The sequence below is a fragment of the Lytechinus pictus genome, chromosome 18 (assembly GCF_037042905.1).
Source record: "Lytechinus pictus isolate F3 Inbred chromosome 18, Lp3.0, whole genome shotgun sequence".
Classification (NCBI taxonomy): Eukaryota; Metazoa; Echinodermata; class Echinoidea; order Temnopleuroida; family Toxopneustidae; genus Lytechinus; species Lytechinus pictus.
The window spans coordinates 7885376-7911632 of NC_087262.1; the positions used below are offsets into that span (position 1 = coordinate 7885376).

The 26257-nt window shown below is 36.4% G+C and overlaps 1 protein-coding gene across 1 annotated transcript; it reads right to left on the reverse strand.

Annotated features, from left to right (window-relative positions):
* Positions 1 to 317: 317 nt before the first annotated feature.
* Positions 318 to 24254, reverse strand: LOC129281605 (sushi domain-containing protein 2-like). The gene is made up of 11 exons (XM_064113426.1): positions 24205 to 24254; positions 23404 to 23451; positions 22047 to 22179; positions 20662 to 20797; positions 19653 to 19787; positions 18112 to 18285; positions 16728 to 16985; positions 14290 to 14547; positions 4213 to 4419; positions 3539 to 3653; positions 318 to 2144 (listed from the first exon to the last, which is right to left on the reverse strand). Exons 1-11 carry the CDS (start codon positions 24252 to 24254, stop codon positions 2084 to 2086), a joined length of 1575 nt encoding a protein of 524 aa, XP_063969496.1. The 3' UTR covers positions 318 to 2083.
* Positions 24255 to 26257: the final 2003 nt, after the last annotated feature.

Sequence of the window (26257 nt, forward strand, 5' to 3'; positions counted from 1 at the left end):
TCTCTTTTTGCTCATTCTAATCATATATGACAAACGATTCATCAATGATATAATGTTGTGAAACCTCTGTACTTGTCCTCTCATAAAGAGAACACCTCACATTGTGATAGACTCTATAAAAGTGAGAATATAAGTGAAATAAGTACTAAAGTAATGAGGGAGTTGTACGTGTGTGACATCACAGATCTTGGTCGCATTGCCAATGGGAGGATCAACATGGCATTAGTGATCTCAATATTCAAATGCTCATAACTTTCTTATTATTCATTCAATCTTCCTCAAACTTTCAACAATATGTTTCTTTGATTTTTCTCTTTGATATGGATTCAGCTGGTTTCAAGGGTTTCATTCTCCTTTAAGGACTTAGGCCCAATTTACACATGCGTCGGGTATGAAGCCGCCTCCGACGCCGGCCTCAAGCCTGTAGTTTGGTGCGTACACAAGAGGTAGACTAAAATTGTTTTCATTTTCCTCCTTATCCACGACGACTAAAGGGACACATGTGCCTGCCTTTTAACGTCAACATTTTATATTCTCCGTTATATCTCAGTCACGTTTGCTCTATATAGGTCTTATGCTCTATTCACTGCTCGATATGTGAATATTTTGCTTTAGAAAAACTAAAATGAACAGGTTTCGACAATAATTATTGGCTTTCTTGTACTATTCACCGATTTCACGACCGTGATTGTCACGTTGTGCTAGAGGCATTGCGATTCCATCGGGCATGTAGGGTTGTTCACAGAACAACAGGATGACTTTTCTGCTTTTCAGATTATGAATTCGATTTTTTTTTTCAATTTCCTTTCAATTTCCAGACGAAAAAACGGATATCCAGTGCTCAAATGTTTTATTGTTTTATTTTTTCGTTTGGCTCTTATTTGGCCTAAATTGCTACGTCAGGAAAAATTGTTACACATAATCTGAATGAAGGTAGGATTGGAAGCTACGTCAAATACGCGGGAAACATAATATGGCAAAATCTAGTCAAGAGCTCTAGATTTCATCAATTCAAGCTTGCAGGAATATATATTTATTATTCATGTACCATAATGTACGTGATTGAAGTGAAGAAAATGAAATGCGTAATCTGTCGATAGGCAGAAAAATTACCCTTTCTGTGTACAAACCAATGGAATCACAACTCGTCTAACATGACGTAACGCTCTTGAGGCCGGTGAAAAGGACAAGAAAGCCTATTTTCGAGACCTGGCAATTGCATCTATTCTTAAGCAAAATACTCACCCGGTAAGCGGTGGAAATGCATAAAGGTTGCATTTCTATGTTTAGTTGTAAAAAAAGCTTTCGATTGGTATTTGATTTGTCAATTTCACTTTTTGGCCCGGTCTGGGTCTTTGACGGAGATTTAGTCATGAACACATTATCGCAATTCATTACCAGTGCATCAGTCATAATTATGTATGCATTTTGTATTTCTTCTTTTTTTCGAAAGATCCGAGATTGCCATGAGTTATTGATGACATCATAACAAGTTTTTAAAATATCAGGAATTCAAACATTTATACGCTTCTTCACATAAGCTACATGAAATCGGTTTTCGTACACAAACTTACTAACACAGCTATACTATAATGACTATGACTATATCGATATTAGAACATTATACATGCACACATCAAATCACACATATTCAGTAAAAGGGAAACAATCAAATACATCCGTAAAAGGATACAACCTGGGTAAAGAGATTAAACATAAACAAAATTCAAAATATTTGATCGACTTAAAAAGAATGAAGAAGATTATTTTGTCTTTATGCCATTTCGGTTTTCTTTGCCGGCCTTTGTCGCAGGCACACCTACGTTTGACGATTCCTACTCCTGCCCGATCAAAACTATTTTGCGTTGTAAGAACTGACATATCTTCTTTCATGTCTTTGGTCTGACTGTAAGAAAATTGTCAACATGGGAAGCGTTTCATTACGCATCTGGTCAATGATTTTCACTGACAAACTTACCCTGAGCCAATCAGATGCAGGGGTTTTACTAGCTTATAACAATAGTCAGTGAAAATCACCCACTATTCATTTTAATTTCATGAAATGCTCCCATTGATGTACATCCTACATGTTCGTACTGTATGCAGGATTATCGTGAATTTCAGCAGCTTGGCCTGGGCTCCTCCTATTTCCATGAAACAAATAAAAATAATGAATATATAAGAAATTAGTCGAAATCATTTAGATTGGGAGTATTTCGAAGCGGGGTGAAGGTAATAGCCCAATCTATGACGTCATTATATCGCAAACAAGGGCAATATGGTGCTACAGGGGGTGGGGGGGGGGGTGGTTGTGGGCGTTCGTACCATTGCCTCCTGTCATGCCTGTTGCTTAAATTTCTATCTAGTATTGCCCAATAGCGCCAAAGTTTGGTTAGGACTGAACCTGAGTAAAATGTTAATTTAAGGTAAATATTAACATTTGTGATTTTGCTTGTCCATGTCGTCATTGCTTCAATAATTTCAGGGTCTCTCTGACATTTTTTAACCCTCCTTTGTAACGATATACATATATGTATATATAGTACACAAGTGTAGACAAATGAAGAGTTTGGTTGCAAAAGTGGTTAGGTCCACTTTGAACCATTCCGAGAAAAAAAAAATCATGTTTTGTATTCACACTTATTCAATATTCTTATGAGAAACTAAATTGTCATGATCGTACTACCCTATCTGTGAACATAAAATTGGTATAGAAGAAATCTACCTGTCTTCATATTTTTTAAAATATTATTTTCCAAAAGAAATATTTGTGGACCTCACCCCTTTTGCGACCAAACTAAAACGAACCTTACCCCTTTTGAAAAAAGTGATTTTTCTTTGCCATTTTTGATCACTTTTTAATGGCAATTTCAACTCTTCTTTGGTATCATCTGAAAGAGCTAAATCTATACATTCAGACCAAAAAAAAAACTTGATGAAAAATGGACCTAACCCCTTTTGCAAATGAGCTCGTCAAATATTATTTCATTTGTCATATCGATTCATGCATTTATAGATATATTCATGTAAGATTAGGCCTTATTAAAAACGCACACTCCCACACCCCCGCACACGCACGAACCCCTCCACACGTAGATCTGTTATTCATATATGAATTGATGTGTTTTTGTTTATATTACGTAAATGTACTTGAAACCTAGTGACATGACAATTGGTTATGAATGATGAGGAATAGTTAAGAATTATTATATGGAATGTTTTCATATATGTTCGTATATATAATTATGTCTTGTTTGAAATGTCACAATTGTGGAAAATTCAGAATAACCTAATAAGACTTGATTAATATTTGTTTAATTGGAAAAGATATTATTGCAATGTACATATTCGATATGACATTAATTGTTTAAACTGTTCATTGTTTTGTTACAGTTTCACGGCACTGTTTGGAATAAACTTTCAACATCCGTCTAAACGTTTGATCTTTTGACTTTTGTCTACATAACTTTATGGCAGGTATAGTGAAACTCGCTTGTGGGAATTAGTTTCATATATCAGTCAAATAAATATTAAATACCTTTCCTTCTGCGTCTTTGATTTGCTAATCACAACGGTGATAATTACAATGACGAGTATGAGGAGAATCAATGACAGTCCGATAGTTATTCCAATGACCACGGGCAGCGGCAGACCTTAAAAGAGAGCAATTTAATTACCAACTTTAAACTGAGAAATAAGCCAGGGGTAAGCGAAAGAAAAAAAAACTAAAAAGACCAATCCACCAAACACAAAATTCATCGAAATAATACTGTTAAATTGAACTAAATAAGCTGATATAAAGTATAATTAAACTTTAATCTAAACAAGCAAAATAGGAATAGAAAAACACATACACCTACCCTCAGTCACACCCGCATAGGCTATACACACACAAAAAGGCTGTGTCTAAGGCATAAGAACATTTGCTACTTTTTCTCTTTTTGGCACAAATTCAAACAAAATTTGGAGGACATGTTTTGAAAAAAAAATCAGCTTATAAATTGCATATATATATAATATCTACAAAGAGTTAATGAAGAAACTCTGAATAATGATTTGGGATTTAAACAAATTTTGCTCAATGATTGCTGTAAAATTACTTGGTGAGTCAGAAAACGAGTTAAAAAAGATCGACGCTTATATACTTGGCTTTGTCTATCGCAAAATTAAACATCCAAAACAAGTAGATAAAGGACATTGCACTGGACTTACCTCTTTGGTCTCTATCTGGAGCGACCACCTTTGCATCGCACGTCGGAATAATGCCATCACTCCATACTCCATTTGATTGGCACGTTAACGTGACCACGTGACTCAGTTCAAATCCGGCATTGCACTCAAATGTAGCTACGCCGCCTGGCATGTATGTCGTTACGGTAACACTTCCGTTAGTGGGGATGGGGGCAGGTGGACAACCCACTTTAAGATATAGATAGGAGAAAAATATATATATTGGAATAGAAAACAGATATAAAAAGAAAAAAAAATAACTCATGGGTCATATTAAACACAAACGCCAATTGTGGTAACGATCTGAAAATGAGTTCGAACAGAATAATGACATGACCTCCAAGGTGTTTCTATAATTATATAATTAAAAAAATAATAAAAAAAGTGATGAATTTTGTTGTAGAAAATGTGTAACTGCTGAAAAAATTGGGGAAAAAAAAATCGAAATAAGTGTGACATTCAGCCGGTCGATGTTGGGTCTTTTTCCAAGCAATAATAATACAGTGTCCTAGATGTAGTATGTTGATGAGCTTCAGTGTTGTCATGATTTCATGACTTCACAATCTGTAAACGAACCATCTAGCTTTCCATGTAAATGATATGGTGTTAACTGACCTTCATTTTAAGAATTTCCCACTAAATAATTGTTTGCTGCAGCTGCTTTCCTTTAGCTTTTAAGTTCAACATTGTCCACTTTCTTCCGTTCCATTATACTGTAGATCGACTCAAAACATAATAATGTAAAGTACCTTTCAGAGACGGTGGGCAATGAATAGATGCAAGTTAATTCGTAATTTCATTTTTTAAAGAGTAATGCAGAACCTAATATGTCAGCATCCCTTCGAATAACCATTATTTGTTTTTACAAAAGTAATATTTTAAAGGAAAATGATTGAGCAGAAATATTCGTACAGCTATTGACAAATTCCGCTATCATTCATGAGTTATTAAAACACAGTATTTTGCAATAGGAGGTAACAAAGTAGAGTAACGCTATTATGCCATCCGACGGTACTCCAGTAAAACTTAGAGATTAATAAGAATAACAAGTTGTATTAGATAGCCAAGCGCGACTGGTCCAAAGTGCGTCACGTGACATGATCGAAATTTGTGTATTTTCCCAGCCGGTCCGCCTTCGATAAATACATTGACCAGACAGTCCATGAACATATTTCGTACGTGTATGGCGCCCTCCTTGGAATAGATGTTACCAATTACACGGAAATAGGGCCTTTGTAGGACTAAAGTAGTGATCGTTTGAAATCGATGAACACTCAATGTCAATATTGCAACAAATTTTCGGGCCGAGTACCACGTAATTTAAATGCACTGTGTAGTGCAGGAGTGATTCCGGTCCAGGCCCAGTTTAATGACTTAAAAATGGAGCCTAGATTTGTGTTGATGAGCAATGAGAAATTAGATCAGCTTTTGGACAATAAGGATTCTAAATCTACTAAAATTTGTGAAACAGACGATAGATACATTCAGTTGCTATTGTAGGCCAATGTTACGCAGAGTTCCATGATTGTGAACAGTGTTGAATTTAGACGTTCAAACGACAGGTTGGCTGCAGTCCTCCATAAACTGAAAGCTGAAGGAAATATTTCAGTAACACACACGGTTCCTATTAGTAAGGAAGACTTTCGAAAAATAATGTCCTCGCGAGCGTTGGATCGTTCTACTCCAAGAGGTCTCCAGAATGCTGTGTAACAGAGGCAGAATCTTAAGGATCTAAGGGCAGAGGACTTTGCTATTGCTAAGATTCTAGTAACAGGTTATGTTTATCTTGCGAAGGATAAACTGACTAAAAATCACAAAAGAGACAAAGATAAAAGGAGCCAATGTGGTCGGATGAATGAGACGAAGGATGAAAATTGTCCTGATAAGTCGTTTTATGTTTCGCATCTGAATCGTGACTTTCCGTATTTTTGGCGACGACCAAAATCAAGTGCGCCTCAAGAAAATGTAAAACTTGGAAGCGGACCAGGACCAGGGAAGTAGTACAAGACCAACAAAATGTGCCATGGTATGATCATCAGATTGTTTGTAAGAATGCATTGGGAAACAACATGAAAAGCATTAGCACTGAAACTAACACGTCAAGGCCCTACACGAATCATTGCATTAGAGCCACAACTCTCACTATGTTAGATGAGCAAGGATTTGAGTTCAGGCAAATCATGACTGTTTCAGGACCTAAACGTGAGAGCAGTCTTAAACATTACTCTCGAGTTGACGAAAGACACAAACAACAAATGGGCTTATGCCTGTCCGAAAATGTTAGGCTTTCTATTCCAAGTAGTACAATGTCTAAAGTTAGTGCTAGATTTGGTCCTGGTCCTGGATCTGGTTCAGCAAAAGGAATATCAGGACCATCATATACAGTCAGCAGGCCACCACCTAGTCCTGTTTCATCTTATCCACCAGAATCTGCACCTAATGTTACGGCTCAGCCTCAGGATGTACAAAGATCTACATTGAGTCCTGGACCAAGTCCTGGTTTGACAACAGATTTGCCTCATAAAAAACCTTGTACAATCATAAGCCGCCAACTAGTCCTGTTATATCTCACCCCCAATTTAGTGTAGAATGTGCATATGATGTTACGGTTAAGAATCAACATGGATCTCGGTCTGCCCTGTGTCTTGGACCTGGACCGGACTCACAGTCTTCATCTCAAATGAACTTTGTATCAAATAAATTGGATGTGGACCAGAAAAGGGTCGTACAGTACCATTTCCATCAGTGTACTGTAAATATAATAAACAAGTAGACAATACTGCATCGTACCCTATGCAAATATGTTGCGATCGTGTTATTAGTTATTCTACCTTATACAGTTGGAACAGTTGGAATTTCATTGGAATTTATAGACTACCCCTCGAACTGTTTTCCTTATTGTTGCTTTTGGATTTATCTATGTTGGAATTGGAATTTTTCCGCAAGAAATGGATCTGGTAAGTATATTATATATTTTGTTCTAGGGCCTATGTAGATCTAGTTTAATCTAGACCTAGGTCCAGTTTTTCTACAAATTAGAGTCTAGATATAAAATCTCCATCATTTTAGGCTATCTAATATAACAGATACTGACTGATTGGGTGTGTAAAATAAGCATTCTTTTGACCGCCTAAAGGATTCATATTTCCCCTCGGGATCATATCAAATATAAATCCGGCGATCCAAAGAATGTTTACATTACACATCCCATCAGTCAATATCTTTATAATGTTTATCGATAACTGAGATTAATACTTCACTACGATTACATCGACTTACACAATTTACCAAAACAAAAAATGCATTGTTTACGGCCATTTACAGAATATTTATAACAAGATAGCCCTTGTAGATATTTTTTTTTATGAACTGAAGTGCTTATCATAATAAAAGCTTTAGCAAAACTAATGCGTTTGCAATTCACCAGTTCAAAATTGAAAATGCATGGATGAGCACAAAATGTTTACAATTCATCTGGAAAATTGTAATACTGGGGAGACTGTAATAAAAGGTTTTGACAAATTATGCGTCCAGTGATTGATTACGAATGTAGGCCTAATCATCGACATTTCTACTAACACTCCCCTAAATTTCTTAAACATCGACACCTCTACTAACACCCCTAAATTTTTCACATTTTCCAACGTTTCGTAAACCGTTTACACATTCTTAAAAGAAGTATATCTTATAATTTCATACAAACATAATCATGATAATAGAGACAGTAAGACTGAGTTCACATATAAATATACGACATACGCTATTCGCTATACGCTATCGGACATTAGTCTGCAGGCACAGACCCTGATTGGAACTTTGATCAATAAGTGTGCCTCCACGCAAAGACTAGCACATACAAAACTTGCTGTTCCAATACAGGGTCTGCATAATCTTCCAAAAATCATTTCTCACGCTCCAAATCTGGCCCCACCTCCTTCTTTCAGAGTCACTTTCCATTGGCTAGTAAACATTGTCAATCAGCCTCCCAGGGGAACTGCTACCAGTGGCCAGTGAGAAGATAATTGATAACTCAGATAAGATTTAGCCAGTAGTTAATCCAACATAAACAATGTCCCATGCCCAGAAAACCCTCCAGGGATCTTGTGGTCTACATCCAAATGCAGAAATGAAATGGTCATTATAGGGCCTACTGTGCTAGAACAAATCTTCCAGTCCTAAGCAGGGAAGTACACGTAAGCTATAGAAATGTATATTTCTTGTATTGGCCCATTATAGTTTGTTCCAATACTAAACAGTTTCTTTATATCTTTCTGTTGGGTCATTCTTTCACTTTATATAGGTTGGAACTTCCTTCATGTTTTTTATTAGCCCTATAATAGATTATGAATATAACTAAGGATCAAGGACAAGTTCACCCAACAAAGAAGTTGATTTGAATAAAAAAAGGAAAATCCAACATTTTATAACACTGAAAATGTCCTCAAAATCGAATGTTAAATAAGAAAGTTTAATCACATTTTAAAGTTTCGGTTAATTTCACATACAGTTTTCCACATCCTGGTCCGATTTGCAAATGAGGAGACTATCCACTTTTTTGCATTTGATTATGTGAAGTATTCTAATTTTCTCCTCATGTCAAATGAAACAACGACCAATTCCTCCCTGAACATGTTGAATCAGCTTTTTTATTACTATGGTTCAGTTAACTTGGACCTTATTGCACAATTTAAACAATAACAAACAAATGAAATAGTGAGTTAGGGTTATAAACTGTCTCGTTTGCATCCCAGGTGTGCATGTCACTATTTCTTTTTTATTTTATTATATGAAATATGAAATATTTTGATTTTCTCTTCATTGTCGTGTGAAACGAAGTTTCATTTCTCCCTGAACATGTGGAATTCCATTATTTGAACATTTTGTGGTTCAGGCAAGGTGGTCCTAGTTGTCAGATTTGTAAAAATTGAAATATTGTATGATTCAAACAATAAAAAACAAAAGAAATAGTGAGTGACATCATCGACTCTCTAATTTGGACGTAACTGACTCGTTCATATAACTATTTTGTGGAAAAATAGCGAAACTTTAAAATGTCATAACTTTCTTATTTTACATCCGATTTTGATGAAATTTTCAGCATTGTGCTTGTTTGATTTTTCTCTATTGATTCAAATCAACATTTTTCTGAGGTGGACTTGACCTAAAATTATGCTGGATTTGCCTATTGAACGAGATAGCACGGAATATATCATGGAACATTAAATATTCTCATGATTCTGTTTTAAGTCAATATGCACAAGTGATTCGAGTTTTCATTATTGTTATATGAGAGATACATCATCCTGTTCATGATTACAAAAAGTGTTCAATATCAAGTTTCCAGTTCACTCGCTTTCGTATACTTCTCTTTAAAATGTCCGGTGTTTGAAATACCAAAACCTTTCAGCTCGCATCAATTATTGTTGATTTAGATACCTATCCTGTTCATGATTCCAAAAGGTGCTTATTCCTTCGAATGTTCATTTTTTAAAGTTTTATAAATTGCAGCTCCCGCTTCACGCTCTCACTTTGATTGGTGAGATAATTTTGATTGGTGATTGGTGCTAATTTTGATTGGTGAGATAATTCGGAAGTCACTGCAACACTAAGCAATCCTCAATGGGGTACTTCGGGCAAAAATTATCATCTAAACAAATAAATAAGAATAAAATTCACTGAACACAATGCTTAAAGTATAATCACAGTATGATTTAAAAAATAGCAAAGTTATTGAATTCTAAAGGTAAGCAATATTTTGTGAAATAATGCATGTTAATTGTCAGGAATATTCATTATATGGGCTGATGATGTCACATCCCCGCTTTATAGTTCTTCTTATGTCATGTAGAAATCATGATTATTCCAAAATTTTCATTTTCATACGTTTGATATGCCTCCCTTATGATAAGTTAACTTGCTGTACACGGTAAGAAATAATGATGCATTAAATGAGTTGATGATCTTACTTTTATTTATTGGAACACAATATTCAAATAAACATAATATCAATGATTAATTAACATTAAATACTTCAAGAACACATATATGTAATGTATGTTTTTGTTTTTAAAATAAGAAAGATATAATATTGACATAAACAATTCAAGAGGTGTCTTCATTAACATTTTTAGGTGAACTGTTGATAAGAAGCTTATTTGGGGTGAACATGATGGTGTCATCTGTAATAAGATTGCAAAAAAATGTTGGTGTATACAATAGGCATGCAGCTTTCATAGAGGAATTTTAATTTTATACCAAGTCTGGGGAAATTTTTGTAAATTTCATATCAACAGATTACCCCTTTTACACACAAAAATAGCAGGAAGAATAATAAATCACGCCCCATTCCTTGTTCATACTGAACCAACATTTTCAAATATTATAGTACTAAAAGTCGAAGCTATGATTATAATTTTAACATGGCAATTTTCATGTATTCTTGCCACAATAATGTTTTACCAAGGACATTTTTGCAATATTTGTGTGTTAATAGTTCAATACATATATATATGATAACGAATGCAACAAACTTTCACTTGTCATCTTTTTGTATTATTCACAATGCAGTATTTTATCAAGGCCCTGCCATTTGGAATTCAATTCCAACTGAAATTCGTAAAAGCAAATCACTTAAAGGACAAGTCTTCCCCAACAAATAGTTGATTTCAAAACAGGAGAAACATCCAACAAGCAAAACACTGAAAATTTCATCAAAATCGGATGTAAATTAAGAAAGTTATGACATTTTAAAGTTTCGCTTAATTTCACCAAACAGTTATATGCACATCCTGGTCGGTATGCAAATTGGCAGACTGATGACGTCACCCACTCACTATTTCTTTTGTATTTTATTGTATGAAATATGAAATATTCAAATTTTCTCCTCCTTGTCAAGGGAAACAAAGTTTTATTTCTCCCTGAACATGTGGAATTACTATTATTTTAACAGTTTATGGTTAAGTTAAGTTGGTCCTTATTGTCAAACTGTAAAAATTGAAATATTGTATTATTCAAACAATAAAAAACAAAAGAAATAATGAGTGATGGACATCACAGACTCTCATTTGCAAATCGCTGAATTGTGCATTTAACTGTTTTGTGAAATATTAAGCGATACTTCAAATTCATAACTTTCTTATTTTACATCCAATTTCGATGAAATTTGCAGCGTTATGTTTGTTTGGTGGGGATTGGTGGGGATTTTTTACCTGATTGCTAAGAAAGCATGAATGCTTGTAAGCAAGCAACCAGAGGACCGACGGCTTAAGGTCCTCTCCGAAGGACCTGGTAATGAGGATTAATGCCTTACCAAACGGCACTAGCGCACCAAGTGGGAATCGAACCCGGGTCACCGGAATACGAATCCCCCGCTCTACCAACTGAGCTATCGCGCCTCCCTGATTTGATTTTTCTCTATTGATTCAAATCAACAATTTTCTGGGGTGGACTTGACCTTTAATGTTTTCTTCTTTTTTTTTCGATCAGTACTTCAATTGATATATAGGTTTTAGTAGTTTTGTATTTTCCAGGGTTTGTTCGGCTTTTTGCTGTCTCATTTTTAGTGTAATTTCTATAAAATGTTATTTCTTTCTTTTACCATTTTAAGTAATTGAGTTGGTGTTTAAGGTAAGAATGTTATGACATTCATTTTTCACAAAACATTGAGTTTAATGTTTATGCATTTGTACATGAAGGCCTACCTCCTGATCATCATGCAAATGAGAGAATTACCCATGTCACACACCATTTTCATTTGCATTATCTTATGATGTGAAGTATTTCAATTCCTTCTGTTTGTAATCATATATTATGAAAAATTATTAATATGACTGAGCAAATTTGTACATGTGGAACCACAAAAGGCATATTGTAGATGAATATGAATTATTCGAGAGTATCTTTGATATCAAATTTAGTGAGTGTAAATTGATAAATGCTTTGCTGTTTTCCAATAATCATATAGGGGAAAACAAACCCATATAAGCCTACAAACTAAAACTTGATAATTAAGATAATATCAACAAAATCGATATATATGATGTTGCAGTTTTGGAGAATATTTCCCGAACTTTCTTTGCCTTCTAATGCCTATACATGTAGGATAAAATGTTATGCCTGCGCTGTCAAAGATTATTTTTGTTTGATAAAACTTTGCTGTACAGTGTTAATTATGAGCAACGAAAATTTGTTTAAAAAAAAAAACTGTGTGATCCAAAAGAATAAACATACCAACATGCACAATTAAGAAAACTATCAAGATTCAAAAAGAGATAAAGCAACATTCAGGTAGGACATTTGCCATATACGTTTGCCACTATGCTATTGCATAATGCTAGACTGGAGTTTCAATCAGGAGTATAAGTGCGATGCAGCGTGTAATTAAACAAACACCAGTTGATCTCCTGCCCAGCAGGTGACTGGCCCAAATGACCAGCTAGTGGGAGGAGAGTTCAGAGAGGGAATGTCATGGTAACAAACTCACAATGATTGACATAGCAAAATTTGTGCCCAACTTCATAAGATGAAGCAGACCCTTCGCGAGAGAGCCTTCAGTACACAAGGCATGAGTAGGCTGCACATTCAGACCCTTAACTCGAGCGAAGGGTTTGCCCAGCAGACTAATCGGACATGGCGGGTCACATAATGTAGCACGCGTGTGATATACTTCTGTATTCTTTCGGCGCCGTCAAAATGGACACCTCAGACGAAGACTTGGCTCTTCTCCTCATATTTAGAATGGGGGAGAGGGAGGGGTGGGGTGAATTATTATTTTCATGAAATCATTTTTTTTTATTTTTTTTTTATTCATCTGGACATAAATGTATGAAAATATGCATTTTCCCCCCACCTGAAGTCACAATTTCTGAAAAAAAAGAAAAAGGAAAAGAAAATACACTTTTCTGCATAATTTATTGATATTCGAAAATAAACTTGTTTTGAAATCATTTCAAGCAGATAAATCCCCTCTCTACATTCTTAAATTTATGTTGAATACACTGTTAATGATTTATCAAAGTAGTTAGTTGACCACGATGGGATTAATATCTGAGTTTTCTCAACACCCTATTCTGTGACATATCTAGCTCTAATTAAACATTCCAACATCATAGTGCTGATGCCCTCTACGTTCGGTGATAAGGACTACTTACACTGATCACGTGGTTTGCAAGCACAACCTTTTGCGGTATAATTCGTGACCTTTGCATGAAGTATTCTTAGCCTATGCGCAAAGTATGAGCGATCCTGTCGTGAACTTGTCGTGAACTGCGCGCCACTTCCTCGGGGGATGTGCCTTCTATTTTTGCGCCAAAAAAATTGTATATTGACACCACGAAATGACATGCACTGGCACGGGAATGTTACCAATAAGTTGATCACCGTTTAGGAAAGGTTAACGACTTTGTAATGCGTGCCAAATTTCAAACATGTTGAACATTTTTGTACGCATTTCATGCTCTGCCACGCTCCTTCCGCAGCTATTCCCGCATTGGTACCATGAACTCGTGCCCGTGCGCAAATTATGCAGGAACCACAATTCGTGCAAGTGTCAACGGGGAATAACCATTTTATGACTGAGCACACATTACAAATAAAGCAAATCAAAACATCAATATCGTGAACAGGTACATGTAATTGTATTTTGAAAATGGGGGAATGATTGCATTTTTAAAAGAGGGCTTGCATGAATCGAAAAATATATGATGTTAAAAATTATTTACCTTGCATTGATTTGGGTGGGATCAGCTCTTTATAAATTGAAATTCACCATGGATACAATTCATCCAGAAAAAAGGAAAACAGACAAGATTTGGTGTTTCTAACAATTAAGGACCACACAGTTAGATTCACATAAGATGAATATTTTCGAAAGGCCCTGTAGGTCGTTTTAAAAAGCTGTTCGTAAGTTAAGAACGACTGATTATTCCTACGCGCTAAACCATCACCAATGAATATACCATTTACCGCAAGGGCCACCAGTCGTTATTAAAGTCGCTCTTAACTTACGAACTGCTTTATTAATGAGACCAAAAAAAATTGTAACAGTCATAACATAATTACCAAGCTCAGCTCTGCTTTCGACTGCCTGCTGATACGTTGAAAATGAATCCACAAAATTTTGCGCAAAACTTTGAGAACCTGTTGCCTGGAAGTCGAAGATACAGAACTGGTTGGTACCGCAGACTTCTACTACTAGACTTTGGTTGACCAAAGGATTGATGGGAGGTTGAAAGACAGGCCGATAGGATCGCCTGGTGTGAAAGTCATGATCCATTCCCAATTCGTAGTAGAACAACGATTGCACTGCATCGATTCCCCCTGTTTGTGTTGATAAAGATAAAATCAAAATGCTCTGTGTTCATGTCCCGAAATCGATCACAAAGGATGGCTTTACACATCGTTAGATTACTGAGATAAAAACAAAATATTGAACATGCAAGTAGCCTAATAGTTTGAGAGTATTTGTTCAAGCGATATAATACTTTATTAATTCAGTCTTGGTCACAACAATTACTGTTTGTGTGTGTTTCTTGCACAGGCGTATATCGGAGCTACAATTGCCTGTTAATTGAGTCAATTAAGCCATTATACGCATTGTGTTCTCGTTATACAAGATAAAGATAAGATGACCTCCTCAAGTTTTGTCTGCGTTGGACGCATTACGCACGTATATGTCGGTTGGTATCACTATTGTCCCAACTTGCAAGTGCGTGCTAGCTGTCTACTTGCTTAAACGTGGGCCAAAGGTTGGGATCCGTTCGTGGTAAGTACTCCCTTCGTAAGGATTTCGGAGCACGCAGACACGACGTAGCACTTCAACTGCATGAAGAACTTTTGTTGAGTGTGGTATACGCGCAGGCATTGATTCACCCTCAGTACGGGTGACGCGCATGTCCCTTTTTGGCAAACGATCATCGCACTTGTACACACTGACAACGTGCGAGAGAGCAGGGACATCGTCCGTGAGCAGCACGGGTAAGTAACGCCCCCGAACGACGCGTGGCAATCGCACGGAGATCGTACGTTAAGCCCATACAACTCACCTCATGCACCACGCGCACAGGGTACGATGTGCGCAGCCCAAAGACCGCGCAGCCGCTCACGGCCTTGCGAGTGACACGCGTTGATAAATTCCCCTATACTCTTGTCACTCTCTCATCTGTTTCACCTTTTTCAGAAAAAAAAAACCGTGGCGTCCGTGGCATCCCCCCTCGAATTGTACGGAAGAAAAACACGCACCCTGGGTTGAGACCCGGGCTTAATGCACTTTTGTCAAAATTCAGAGCCCGGAGTCAGAGGCGGGTCTTCGTATTTTCCCGCACAGAAATCTTGCAAGCGGCATTTCATCACCAGCTCTCAAGGTTTATCATAGACAACATAATGGGCGATGCAGAAAAGCTGCAATGATAATATGCATGACACCCTTATGGCGGGCTTCTTCCGAAAAGTCGAGACAGGATTTTGTCAAGTCGAACGCACACGCTTATTGAGTTCTCTCGAGCCACTTGGCTTAAAATGGAGCTATGACATGCGCTAAGTCGGTGTGCCTTGCAAGTGCATTGTTTCATGTTCACTCACGATAAAATGTACAGAGGGTAGCTAGAGACCCCCAAAAAGACGAAGGCAGGCTTATGGTTCACAGCAAGGACATAATTTTAGGAATGCACGCGCGTGCAAAGATATCAGCACGTCCGGTTGTGACCATTACTTTATTATAAGGAGACACTCGACTTGTTGTGACCAGAGGTCAACTTTGAGAGAGGGATAAATTAATGTCATTCTTCGCTGCTTCTCTTTTCGAATTCATATATATTCAACAATTTGCAGTAGGTAGGTTTAAACCTTAGTTATTTTAAACGTATTTTTTTGTTATTTATCTATTTTTTTCTTTTATCTATTGTTTTTTTTGTTTGGGGGGATGGGTCAAATTAAGACCAACTTTTCAATCCCAAATTTTTCACTGGATTTCGTGTACAAAGTCACTGCAAATTATGATCGCAAAAGGGTCCCCGACAAAATTCATCGAAAAAAAGATAAAACAAATAAATTTTCATCAGCAACCGAGACCCCCCTCCCTTCAGATGAAAGTCTGTTCTGAAATATTCATGTTAACAGGTTTTTTTTATGGCGGTTCGTATTCTCCTTCCCTTCTGTATCGTTACAAGTCCGATGGTAAAACTAGCCATATTTGGCAATATTCGTTTATTTGAAGTAAATAAAATAATTTGAACCTGAATCAGGATGTCCCTTTGAATAATAAAATTTCGTCTGACGTCATACGATTATTCTTTGATATCTTTAAACTTGGTACTTTATGAAAAGCAACCAAAAAAATCATGTGATTTTAAATTTTTATCATTACTTTTTTTTATTTATCATTATTTTTATCATTACCATTATTCTTTTTTTCTGGGGGGGGGGGGGAGGGCTCCCTTTCGGTTTTTCCATATTGTGTCTACACAGCGCGAGGAGAATTTGATTTATCGATACGATCTTACATAGCAGTCCAAACTGGAAATGCAATTCCTCAGTAGTCAAGTCGGGTGAAAGGACGTTTCCTTGTGGGGTCTGGAAATCGTCACCGGATATACCATTCCATGTTCCCATAAGCCCTTGCGTTTGACCCAGGAAGGAGTCTGGCGCAACGAGAAAAATGCTCATGGCCCCCTCAGAGGCTTTCAAAGTCAGTCCAACTCCGCGGTCGAAGGCTAGAATTATCCCATTTTCGGATATATTACGACCAGTTACTGAGACACCTAGCAAAGAGAAATTAAAGGAGATAATACAGATAAAATGAGGGAAGAAAATAAAAAGAACAAAAAGGGATGAAAGCAAGACAATTAGTATGTGATTAATCAAAGAGAAGACGTCTGAGAACACAAGGGGAAAATTATCAGACCAACACACACACACACACACACGGAAATATATCACTAGCAGAAAGATCAATCAACTGAACATCATTTTTTGAGACCTATAATTTCTAAAATTTATCATATCGAAAATTCATTATAAGCCTATTTTCAATTAATTACTTCTGGGACAATTGACATTGTGCGCCCCTATTCCTTACATCTACCACACTCATAAATACATCCATAAGCAAAATTTTAACATGGTCCCTGAAAAGATTTATAATTACCATTGTGACCTTTCACCTATCACAAGACCACGGCGCCCCCCCCCCAAAAAAAAAAAATACTCAGCTCATTTACCCTCCCATAAGCATACATGAGAAGAGTTTGAAAATTAACCTTCGGATGATTTGCTAGGTATTGCGGGAAGGAGATATTTTCAAGTTTACGAGTAAATTCGACTGGGTTTTACGAGTAATTTTACCTAGTGACCCCCCAAACAAATAAGATCAGTGCCTCCCTATATGCATAATCGGACCGACAACCCGAAGAAACCTTTTATATCCTGGTCTGGTATCATAAACCCTGGGTTATATAATAATAATAATAATAATAGGCATTTATATATCGCCATCTATCTAGAAATATTCTATTCCGAGGCGCGTTGTTATTATTATTATTACCCCGGCTTTAGCTCGAGCTGCCTTTCAGCGCTCATGCATTCAAGGAATTAATCCTACCGGGTACCCATTCACCTCACCTGGGTTGAGTGCAGCACAATGTGGATAAATGTCTTGCTGAAGGAAATTACGCCATGGCTGGGATTCGAACCCACGACCCTCTGTTTCAAAGTCAGATTAATTATATCTATTAATTGATTAAAAAAAGACTACAACTTAGAGTATACCGAGTATGATGCTAAATCAAAGTAAACCTCTCATTATTTTCTTTGCTATAAGGAGTAAACCTTTTTAATATGAAGGGTTTGGATACGAGCTACAACAGGATTATGTTTTCTTTTTTATACCTGTAAATGACCATCGAGAAGCTTGGTCAAAATCAATTCTCGTGAAGCGTTCTGCGTCTCCATCTTTTCGTACATACGCATCAAGAACTCTGCGTTCATCGATTTGAACATGGATGACGTCACTATCATCAAAGCGTGCTGCTATGGCAACAAACACAGTTGCGTTGGCAACACCTATATTGTTTAGTAATAAAGAAATACAATCAATGAAAACCGGCTTCAATTCGAACAAAATAAAGCAAATTCATCAAGTTCATTTTTTTATGAATGGGGAGTTCGCAAACAACAAGGTCAACGTCTTTGCATGTCATTTTATCATTATCAATATTATTATTATTATTTTATTATAATTATTATCTTTTTGTTTGGCTGAAACTATCAAAGGTGGTTATGTTAAATGCTGAAACACTCTATCATGTCAACTTAAACAAGTGACCATGATATGGTACTAAATGTACTTTTTAAATTGTTTGTATATATATATATATATATATATATATATATATATATATATATTTTTTTTTTTTTATTATTTTTTTTTTAATCAACGAAGTACATTCTAACTCACAAAAGAAAATGATATAAAGCTCGTGAGTTGCAGTTTGACAAAAAATTTATAAGTAAAAAAGCCTTAAAATTGTAATATTCATGGGAACAACTTTAGGAGTGTAAGATTAGTGTTCGAAACATGACATCTAGTTGCAAATTCTGGTTTTTGTATCTACAGTTTCCAGTCGGTCTCAATTTTTTTAGGTCTTTGGACTGTTTCCCTTCTATTTCAAGGTCTTCGAAATGCCATTTTAAGTCGGTTTAATATTTGGGCCTTGGAACTATACAGTTTCTATTCGGTTTCATTTCAGAATCTTACCACTACTGTTTTCAGCCGGTTTCAACATCTTGGTCGGGAAACTGTCATTTATAGTCGATTTTCAGTAGTCCCCCGCGCATCAATATCTGGGTATTGGAAGTATCTTTTCATTTTTATTTTTCAGATGTGAAAAATCATTACTCATGTTACTTGAAAATTGTGTAAGCACATGAATATACATTTGACAATAATATTTCGTAGTATTTACTAAGTTCACATTTATTATGCATGTTTGTATATCGCTTCTAAATAGCGTTTACTGCTTTATTTGTACTGCCATATGCCGCGATGGGGGGGGGGGGGGGGAGGGGTAGATAGAATCAATAAATCTGCTATGTTTCACAAATTGTAATCAAACTGTAATCATGGTAATATCGGTGGGAAGCCTACTTTGACAATACTAATCTGAGCTGTTTGATCGATTCTTCTAATCATTGTCTTGATATTTTATTTATTCTGTTTAAATTTATTCCTAAAATCTGTGTAACATTTTTAACTCATTTCATTATCATTTTAGAGGGTTTCACGGGTTTGAGTAGATAAAAAGCTATGCTTTTAGATAAAGGTCCATGTATGTCTATGCTCACAATATACTCCTTGGAATATAATTGACGACACATCAGGCTAGGTCCTAAGATTCAAACAAAATAAACAAAAGCCCAGATGCACTTACCGTCGAGAGGTGCAGCTCTTGATTGCAAGACGAACGCGCCATTCAGTGCAGTCAGCAGAGTGAATTCACCATAACCGTTAAAAGTATAGGTCGTGGAATCCAGCGTTGAAATGTGGGGGTCACCATTGCCTAGAGCTGTGTCGAGATACAGAAATAATTTTGTCAATGGAAACAGGATCATAGCCTGTATACAAATGATGTTGAAATATGGAAAAGAAGAAAAAATAAATAAAAATGAAATCTTATGATCGTCATGAACTGACGTTGAAATAATACAAATGCTAGCTTCTATTTTAGGATCCAATGGAACAAAACGGATTAGTCTGTAATTCTCGATAGCTTTACATCTGGGATGTGCACCGTTAGGGCGTCCCCTAGGGTACCGTCCGAGGTGCCGAAGTTTTGTTGATGATGGTATGCACTATCGGGATTTTCCTCGAAATATATCCAAACTCTCACAAAAACGTCTGATGACGCAAACATGGCATTTGGCATGTATAGTAACAACCTCGACAAAAATAGGGTACCGTCCGAGGTGCCATAAGTCTTCTGCTATATAAACGACCTTTCCCTGTGAGGTACAGGTACACCCACATCTAGAACTTTTGTTGATGATTGTATGCATTATCGGGATTTTCCTCGAAATATCCAAACTCTCACAAAACGTCTGATGACGCATACATGGCATATGGCATGTATAGTAACAACCTCGACAAAGATAGGGTACCGTCTGGAGCTTCGCAAGTCTCATGCTGTATAAACGACCTTTCCCTGTAAGGTACACCTACATCTAGTAACAACCTCGACAAAGATACTTAGGTTGGTTAATTTCACAACCAGACCGGTGACATTCTTTTTCCACAACACGGTTGTTACATTATGATCATCTAAACACCAGTTCAGCACTTCAAAGCTTCTTTAAATTCTCGACAACAAATAATTTCATCATGACAACATGGACAATGTGGAAGCTTTCATGTACAACCAAGAGATTTATTTACGGGAATACCTGGTGTTGGTGGTGCATAGTCTTCGCAGGTCTTTGACGGTCGGTATAGTCCATACGATCCACACTGACTTTGATTAAAACGACAACAGAACGTCCATGGCAATACGTCTGCGAGGTAGTGCGACAGATAGGGTACCTGTATGAGATTGTGTAATCAACAATTTAAATATTTCAGTTAATAATGTTAAATTGTTGCACAAATAAAAGAAGAAAATTATATATACGATTTAAAAATGCCGCTTGAATGTTCAATTGAGTCAATTGTAATTTAAGAACAATTTCGTCCCAACAACAAATTGAAATGAAGAGACAGAGGAAATAAAAAAAGCACGACATTGAAAATTGTAATCAAAATTATATTTTAAGAAAGCTACGAAATTTTATCATTTTGCTTGATTTCACAACTGACACCTTTATACACATTGTAGGTGATATACAAATAATGGATTTAAAGACGTCAAACTTTAACAATGATTTTCACTTTTTTCATATAAAAATGCAAAATTCATTTTTTCGGGTAGATTCCATGAAAATAAAGCTTTAAACTGAACCATTATGTTTCAATAATGACAAAGCCACATGTGCATGGACCAGTCCGACGTTGTCTTAAATTATTGAGCATGACAGGCAGGAAAATGAAAGTAAACAATGCGTAACTAAGTTGATAAGTCGGTAACCATCATCACCTTCTTTAATGGCATACTCACCGTCATATCTGTTCCGTGAAGTTAAGAAGAATTTGTTCATTTTGGAAACGATTTCGTTTTTAATTTCATCTTGTGGTTTAAGTGCACTTGGTATTTTGACTGATTTTACATAATTTGTTTTAAAAGAATAATAATTTCTAAAATAAATCCGTAATAACAGTACGCTTGTCAAGTTTTTGTTTATTAAATGTCGGTTCTTTATAATTTTCAATGAAATGAATTTGGAGAACACCTGGAGAATATATTCATGCAGCGAAAGGAAACGCCTGCTAGAATCCTTCTCTAAATAACCTTTACATCCCCTAAACACAATGGTTCATTCCGTAAAAGATACGGCAATAAGAGGCAGAGGGTACACGTGAAACGCTTCAAGAAACATAATTATATACATTTCTGCTCCATCAGCATGATGAGCAGAGTGCCCTCAAGGGTTGCAATTTTGGCACCCACGACCAGTGGCGTAATGGCAGAAATTTTTGACCCCTTTAATACAAAAGCTAATAGGTTGTGGCAAGGTATTCACCCAATATTATGATATTTCACACTTTCCATATTCTTTCCGTTTTCTCATTTCCTTGTTGGTCCTGGAACTTTTTTAAGGGCTTTTTGGTCCCCATCCGCCCCCATCTCTACGCCACTGCCTACGACATTTATATTCAGGGAAAGAAAAGTACAAACTTTGTTAGGTTGACAATATGGGAAAACTCCTGCATGGTGATATTGGTGACTGTAGCCTCCTCCCAAGAAATCAGCAACATCGATGATCATTCCATTACTATCATAGCAACACTCCTGTCCCCCTCCTGAAATGCTGGCAAAGAAATACAACAATTTGTGATTACTCTTAATGACATACTAAAGATTTTAGTAACGGGTCAATAGTGTGAATTATTATTTTAGTATCATCTATTATTTAAATAATACGTAAAGAACTGTGCGTCCCAGAAAAAAAACGAAACCGTAATTCAGAGTATTTTTTGCCATCATAATCATACAATTGCTTCCAGTGGTGTATGTCAATGGAAAAATATGCTTCTTTATAAAGCACGCATGACTGACTTAGACAAAAATGGAAATTGGTAATACCAAATTCCATTCGAACGAGCAAATTACGATTTCAAGTGAGTTTTTTCTGGTTTTTACCTCTATAATATCAATAATATATAATACAGCTCTTGATACATGGTTTTTCTAAGAGCTTTAAAAGAAAGATTAAGTAATATACATTAATATAATTAAACATTTTATAAACAAAAATATAAATGTACTTTGTAAAGTATTATCATATTACCAAATGCAAATTGCAAATTCGGTAACCATCCCAGTAAAGTTGGAAATACACAATAATACAATTACAAGCGATGGAGTTTATCAATATAACAGCTGGAATACCTAAAGTTAACATAATAAATTAATACAAATAAAACTTACAAAATAATTATTTGTATGTATTACAATTGTTATACATACAAAAACAAAAAATAAAGGAATATTCTTTTCATTCTGACAAGATTAAACTTAAGCGGGATAATCGTAGAGGTAAGTTTTGAGGGAAGCCTTGAAAAATTCTAATGACGGGGAACCCCTCAATTCTACGAGGTCGTTCCAAAGCTTTGAAGAAACAACACTAAAAGCTCGGTCCCCGTTTATTTTCCTAGCTCTGAGTCCCTCGGCCAGTTGCATATAAAGACGTGTGGATGGTCGAAGTCGTATGAAGGTTGTTGGGATCCTGGGTGAGATAAGGTCTGTGATGTAGGCTGCGGCTTGACCATGTTGGTTTTGTAAGTTAAGTATCAGGATTTTTATGATGATGCGTTAGAGAGGCTAGATACGAGAGACTGGTAAAAAACTATTCCATAAATAAACTATTCGATAAGTCCAAGTGTGATGACACGAATGCAATAACTAATCGTTCAGTTGCACTTGGGGTCAGAAACTTTCTTATTTTTCCTATCTTGGAAATTTTAAGAGATGCTTATCAATGATCACAACAAGAACACAAGGGACCTTGTCACATCTGACATGTCTGACTAACGTTCCATCTCCAATCTGCAATACGGGGAGATCCCGAGCACCTCTGAACCTGGAAAAAGACATGTAGAACCTTAGTTTTAGAGTCATTAAATTGAAGATTGTTTCGTAGTGACCAGTCAATAATGTCTGTTATACACTGCTGCAATTTGTGGAGGCCAACATCATATTGGTAAGGTCTGATGACAGCATACAATTAAGTGTTATCTGCGTACATGGTATGCTTGATTCATTGATGTGTGGTAATGACGTCCGATAGAGGCCCGGTGTATAGTGTAAACGCCAAAGGACCATAGCGGAGCCCTGGTGGATTCCCTTGGAGGGAGGAAAAGTCTTTCAGTTGGCGTTGCTAAATTTGACCGTCTGTCTCCGATTTTCTAAGTAGGAAACCAGCCACTGTCGAGCAACACGCTTGATACCGCATTCGCATTCATGGATGGAGATCATAGTCACCTGGTCAATAGTATCAAAGGCAGCACTGCAGTCTAGTGGAACCAGAATCGCCTCATCACCCTTGTCGACAGCTAGTAAGAGATCGTTAATTACTTTCACAAGCTTTCTTTTGCAAGAAACACCTGGCAGGACAAGATCATTAGGATCATTAGGATCTAAAACGTTTCTTCAGGAAAGGAACAATTTGAACTAATTTTAAGCTATCAGGAACATATCTCGAGAAGACAGCGAACCGTTTACAATGGAACTGATAACTGGCAATTGTTCATCCATACAAATCTTGACCAACCATGTTGGAAGAGGATCCAGCTTGCAATATTTAGGAGCCATGGCAATGATCACCTTTTCTTACCTGGTTTTCAGATACTGGTTCAAAGGAGGAAAATACACCATCACATCCATGAATTTCCTCTAGTTGACGAGGAGTAGGAGTATAGTATAATCCTTCAATAATTTTGCGATTTTTTTCTCTCGAAGAACTCACCAAAGTCATTTGCCATTGTCCCATCTGAATCTCGATCGGGAAGCACAGGAGCCCGGTCCGGGCGAGAATGCTTTTGGACAAACTTTAAAAAGTTGCTTCGTGTCACACTCTACAACCTCAGGTGACAGAAACTGTGATTTTTTTCTCTGTAAGTGCGTCATTGTGGACTTGCAGAGTGTACCGAGGAGCCTGTGGCCTTAGGCATGTTAGGGACACAACAGATGATTGAGTTGGTGGGTGCTTATCTAATAGTTCCTGAAGCACACGATAGGACTTTAGAACGGCGTGAGATGAGCACGATTAAACCGGAGATATCGAAGAATATCGAACTTGAATAATAATCTATTCGGGAAACAAAGTTCATAACTTTAACTCAAATTTTTCTTCTTCCGTATGAGACCTTGTTCGTAAGATGTGATTACGCATGGTCGAGAAAAGGGTGCACGAAAACATGCTCGATTTCTACCTATTCCATGGATCATTGAAAAACAAGCATTTCCAACAACGCAGCTTCAATGGGGGTATTTATGGTGAATGCGCAGCGAGTATGGTTTTGTGATTGTCTTGAATGTTATGTCTGGATTCTGCTAAAAAAATTGCTTCAAGTGATTTAATACACGAGGCAGGGACAGCGGAATGTTGGATGGAGGGTGGGGTGACCCACATAAAAAAACACAACCTTATGAGCCTAAAAAGGCTGTCTCCTCTACACTTGTAAAGAGTGATGAAACCCTCACTGCTTCGTCCAGAGAAGTTTGAGATAGAAATTATTACTATTGTAGCATTGAATTACCATAGCCATTATGAGACCAGCCCGAGAAAACTCACAAAATTTGCCTTCAATCAGTCAAGTGTCTAATAAATGACAACAGTAAAGGGTTTTCCTTCCCCGGTCCGAACAGCATTCACCGTTAGCCTATTGTCTGCTGCTTTGTTGGAAAAACGAAATGCTTGTTTTCCAACAATCCGTCGAAATGGTAGAAATCAAACATGTTTTCATGCAACTTTTTCTCGACCATGCGTCAGTCAAATTTTAAGCATGTCTCGTATGGAAGAGGAAAAGAATGGATATTCAAGTTATGGACTTTGTTTCCCGAATAGATAGCGGTAAAAACCAGAAAATCACACTTAAAATTGTAATTTACTCGTGCAAATAGAAATTTGGTAGCACCAACTTCCATTGTTCTAACTCAGTATAAAATAAATTAAAAGAGCATATATTTTCATTGATATACATCACATGGTGCAAATTTATTATTGTGGCAGCCAAAACGTTCATTGAATTACGGTTTGTCTTGCTTTCCTGGTACGAACTGTATAATGGTCATTGACTTGTTCATCCGTTGCTAACTGCGAAAGTTTTATTTTGAACTTTTACGTATCAAGGGTCCTCTCTCTTGGTAAATGTATTGTTTTCTAAAGATGACTGATATCTTACAATGTAAGTGATTGTTTTACAGATATCGATAAAGGTATTATCTTAAATACTCCATTCGATTCCATGCTTGATATGTGTTTATGCCAATTTAGTGAATTTCTTGTCGAAACACATGTCGTAAAAGAATCTTTTCTTTCAAAAAATTTACCATTTTATATGGTATATTTTAAGTTTGGATAACCAGGATGATTCTTTCTTTGACATAAACGCGATTGCAGAATAATATATAAATATTCATTTTTTTATATTCAGCGATATCTGCATTTCAAGCACATAAATCATTTTGTAACTATTTTTCTCATTAGAACATAAACATGTATTGAAAATAAATTACGACGAAAATGAAAGAAATTACGAAAACAATATAGAAGAATAAAAATAATGAAAATAGGAGGAAGAAGAGAAAAAACAAGAAGAAAATAAAGAAGAATAATAATAAGAAGAACAACAACAGAAGAAGTGTAAGTTAGAATCCTAATACGT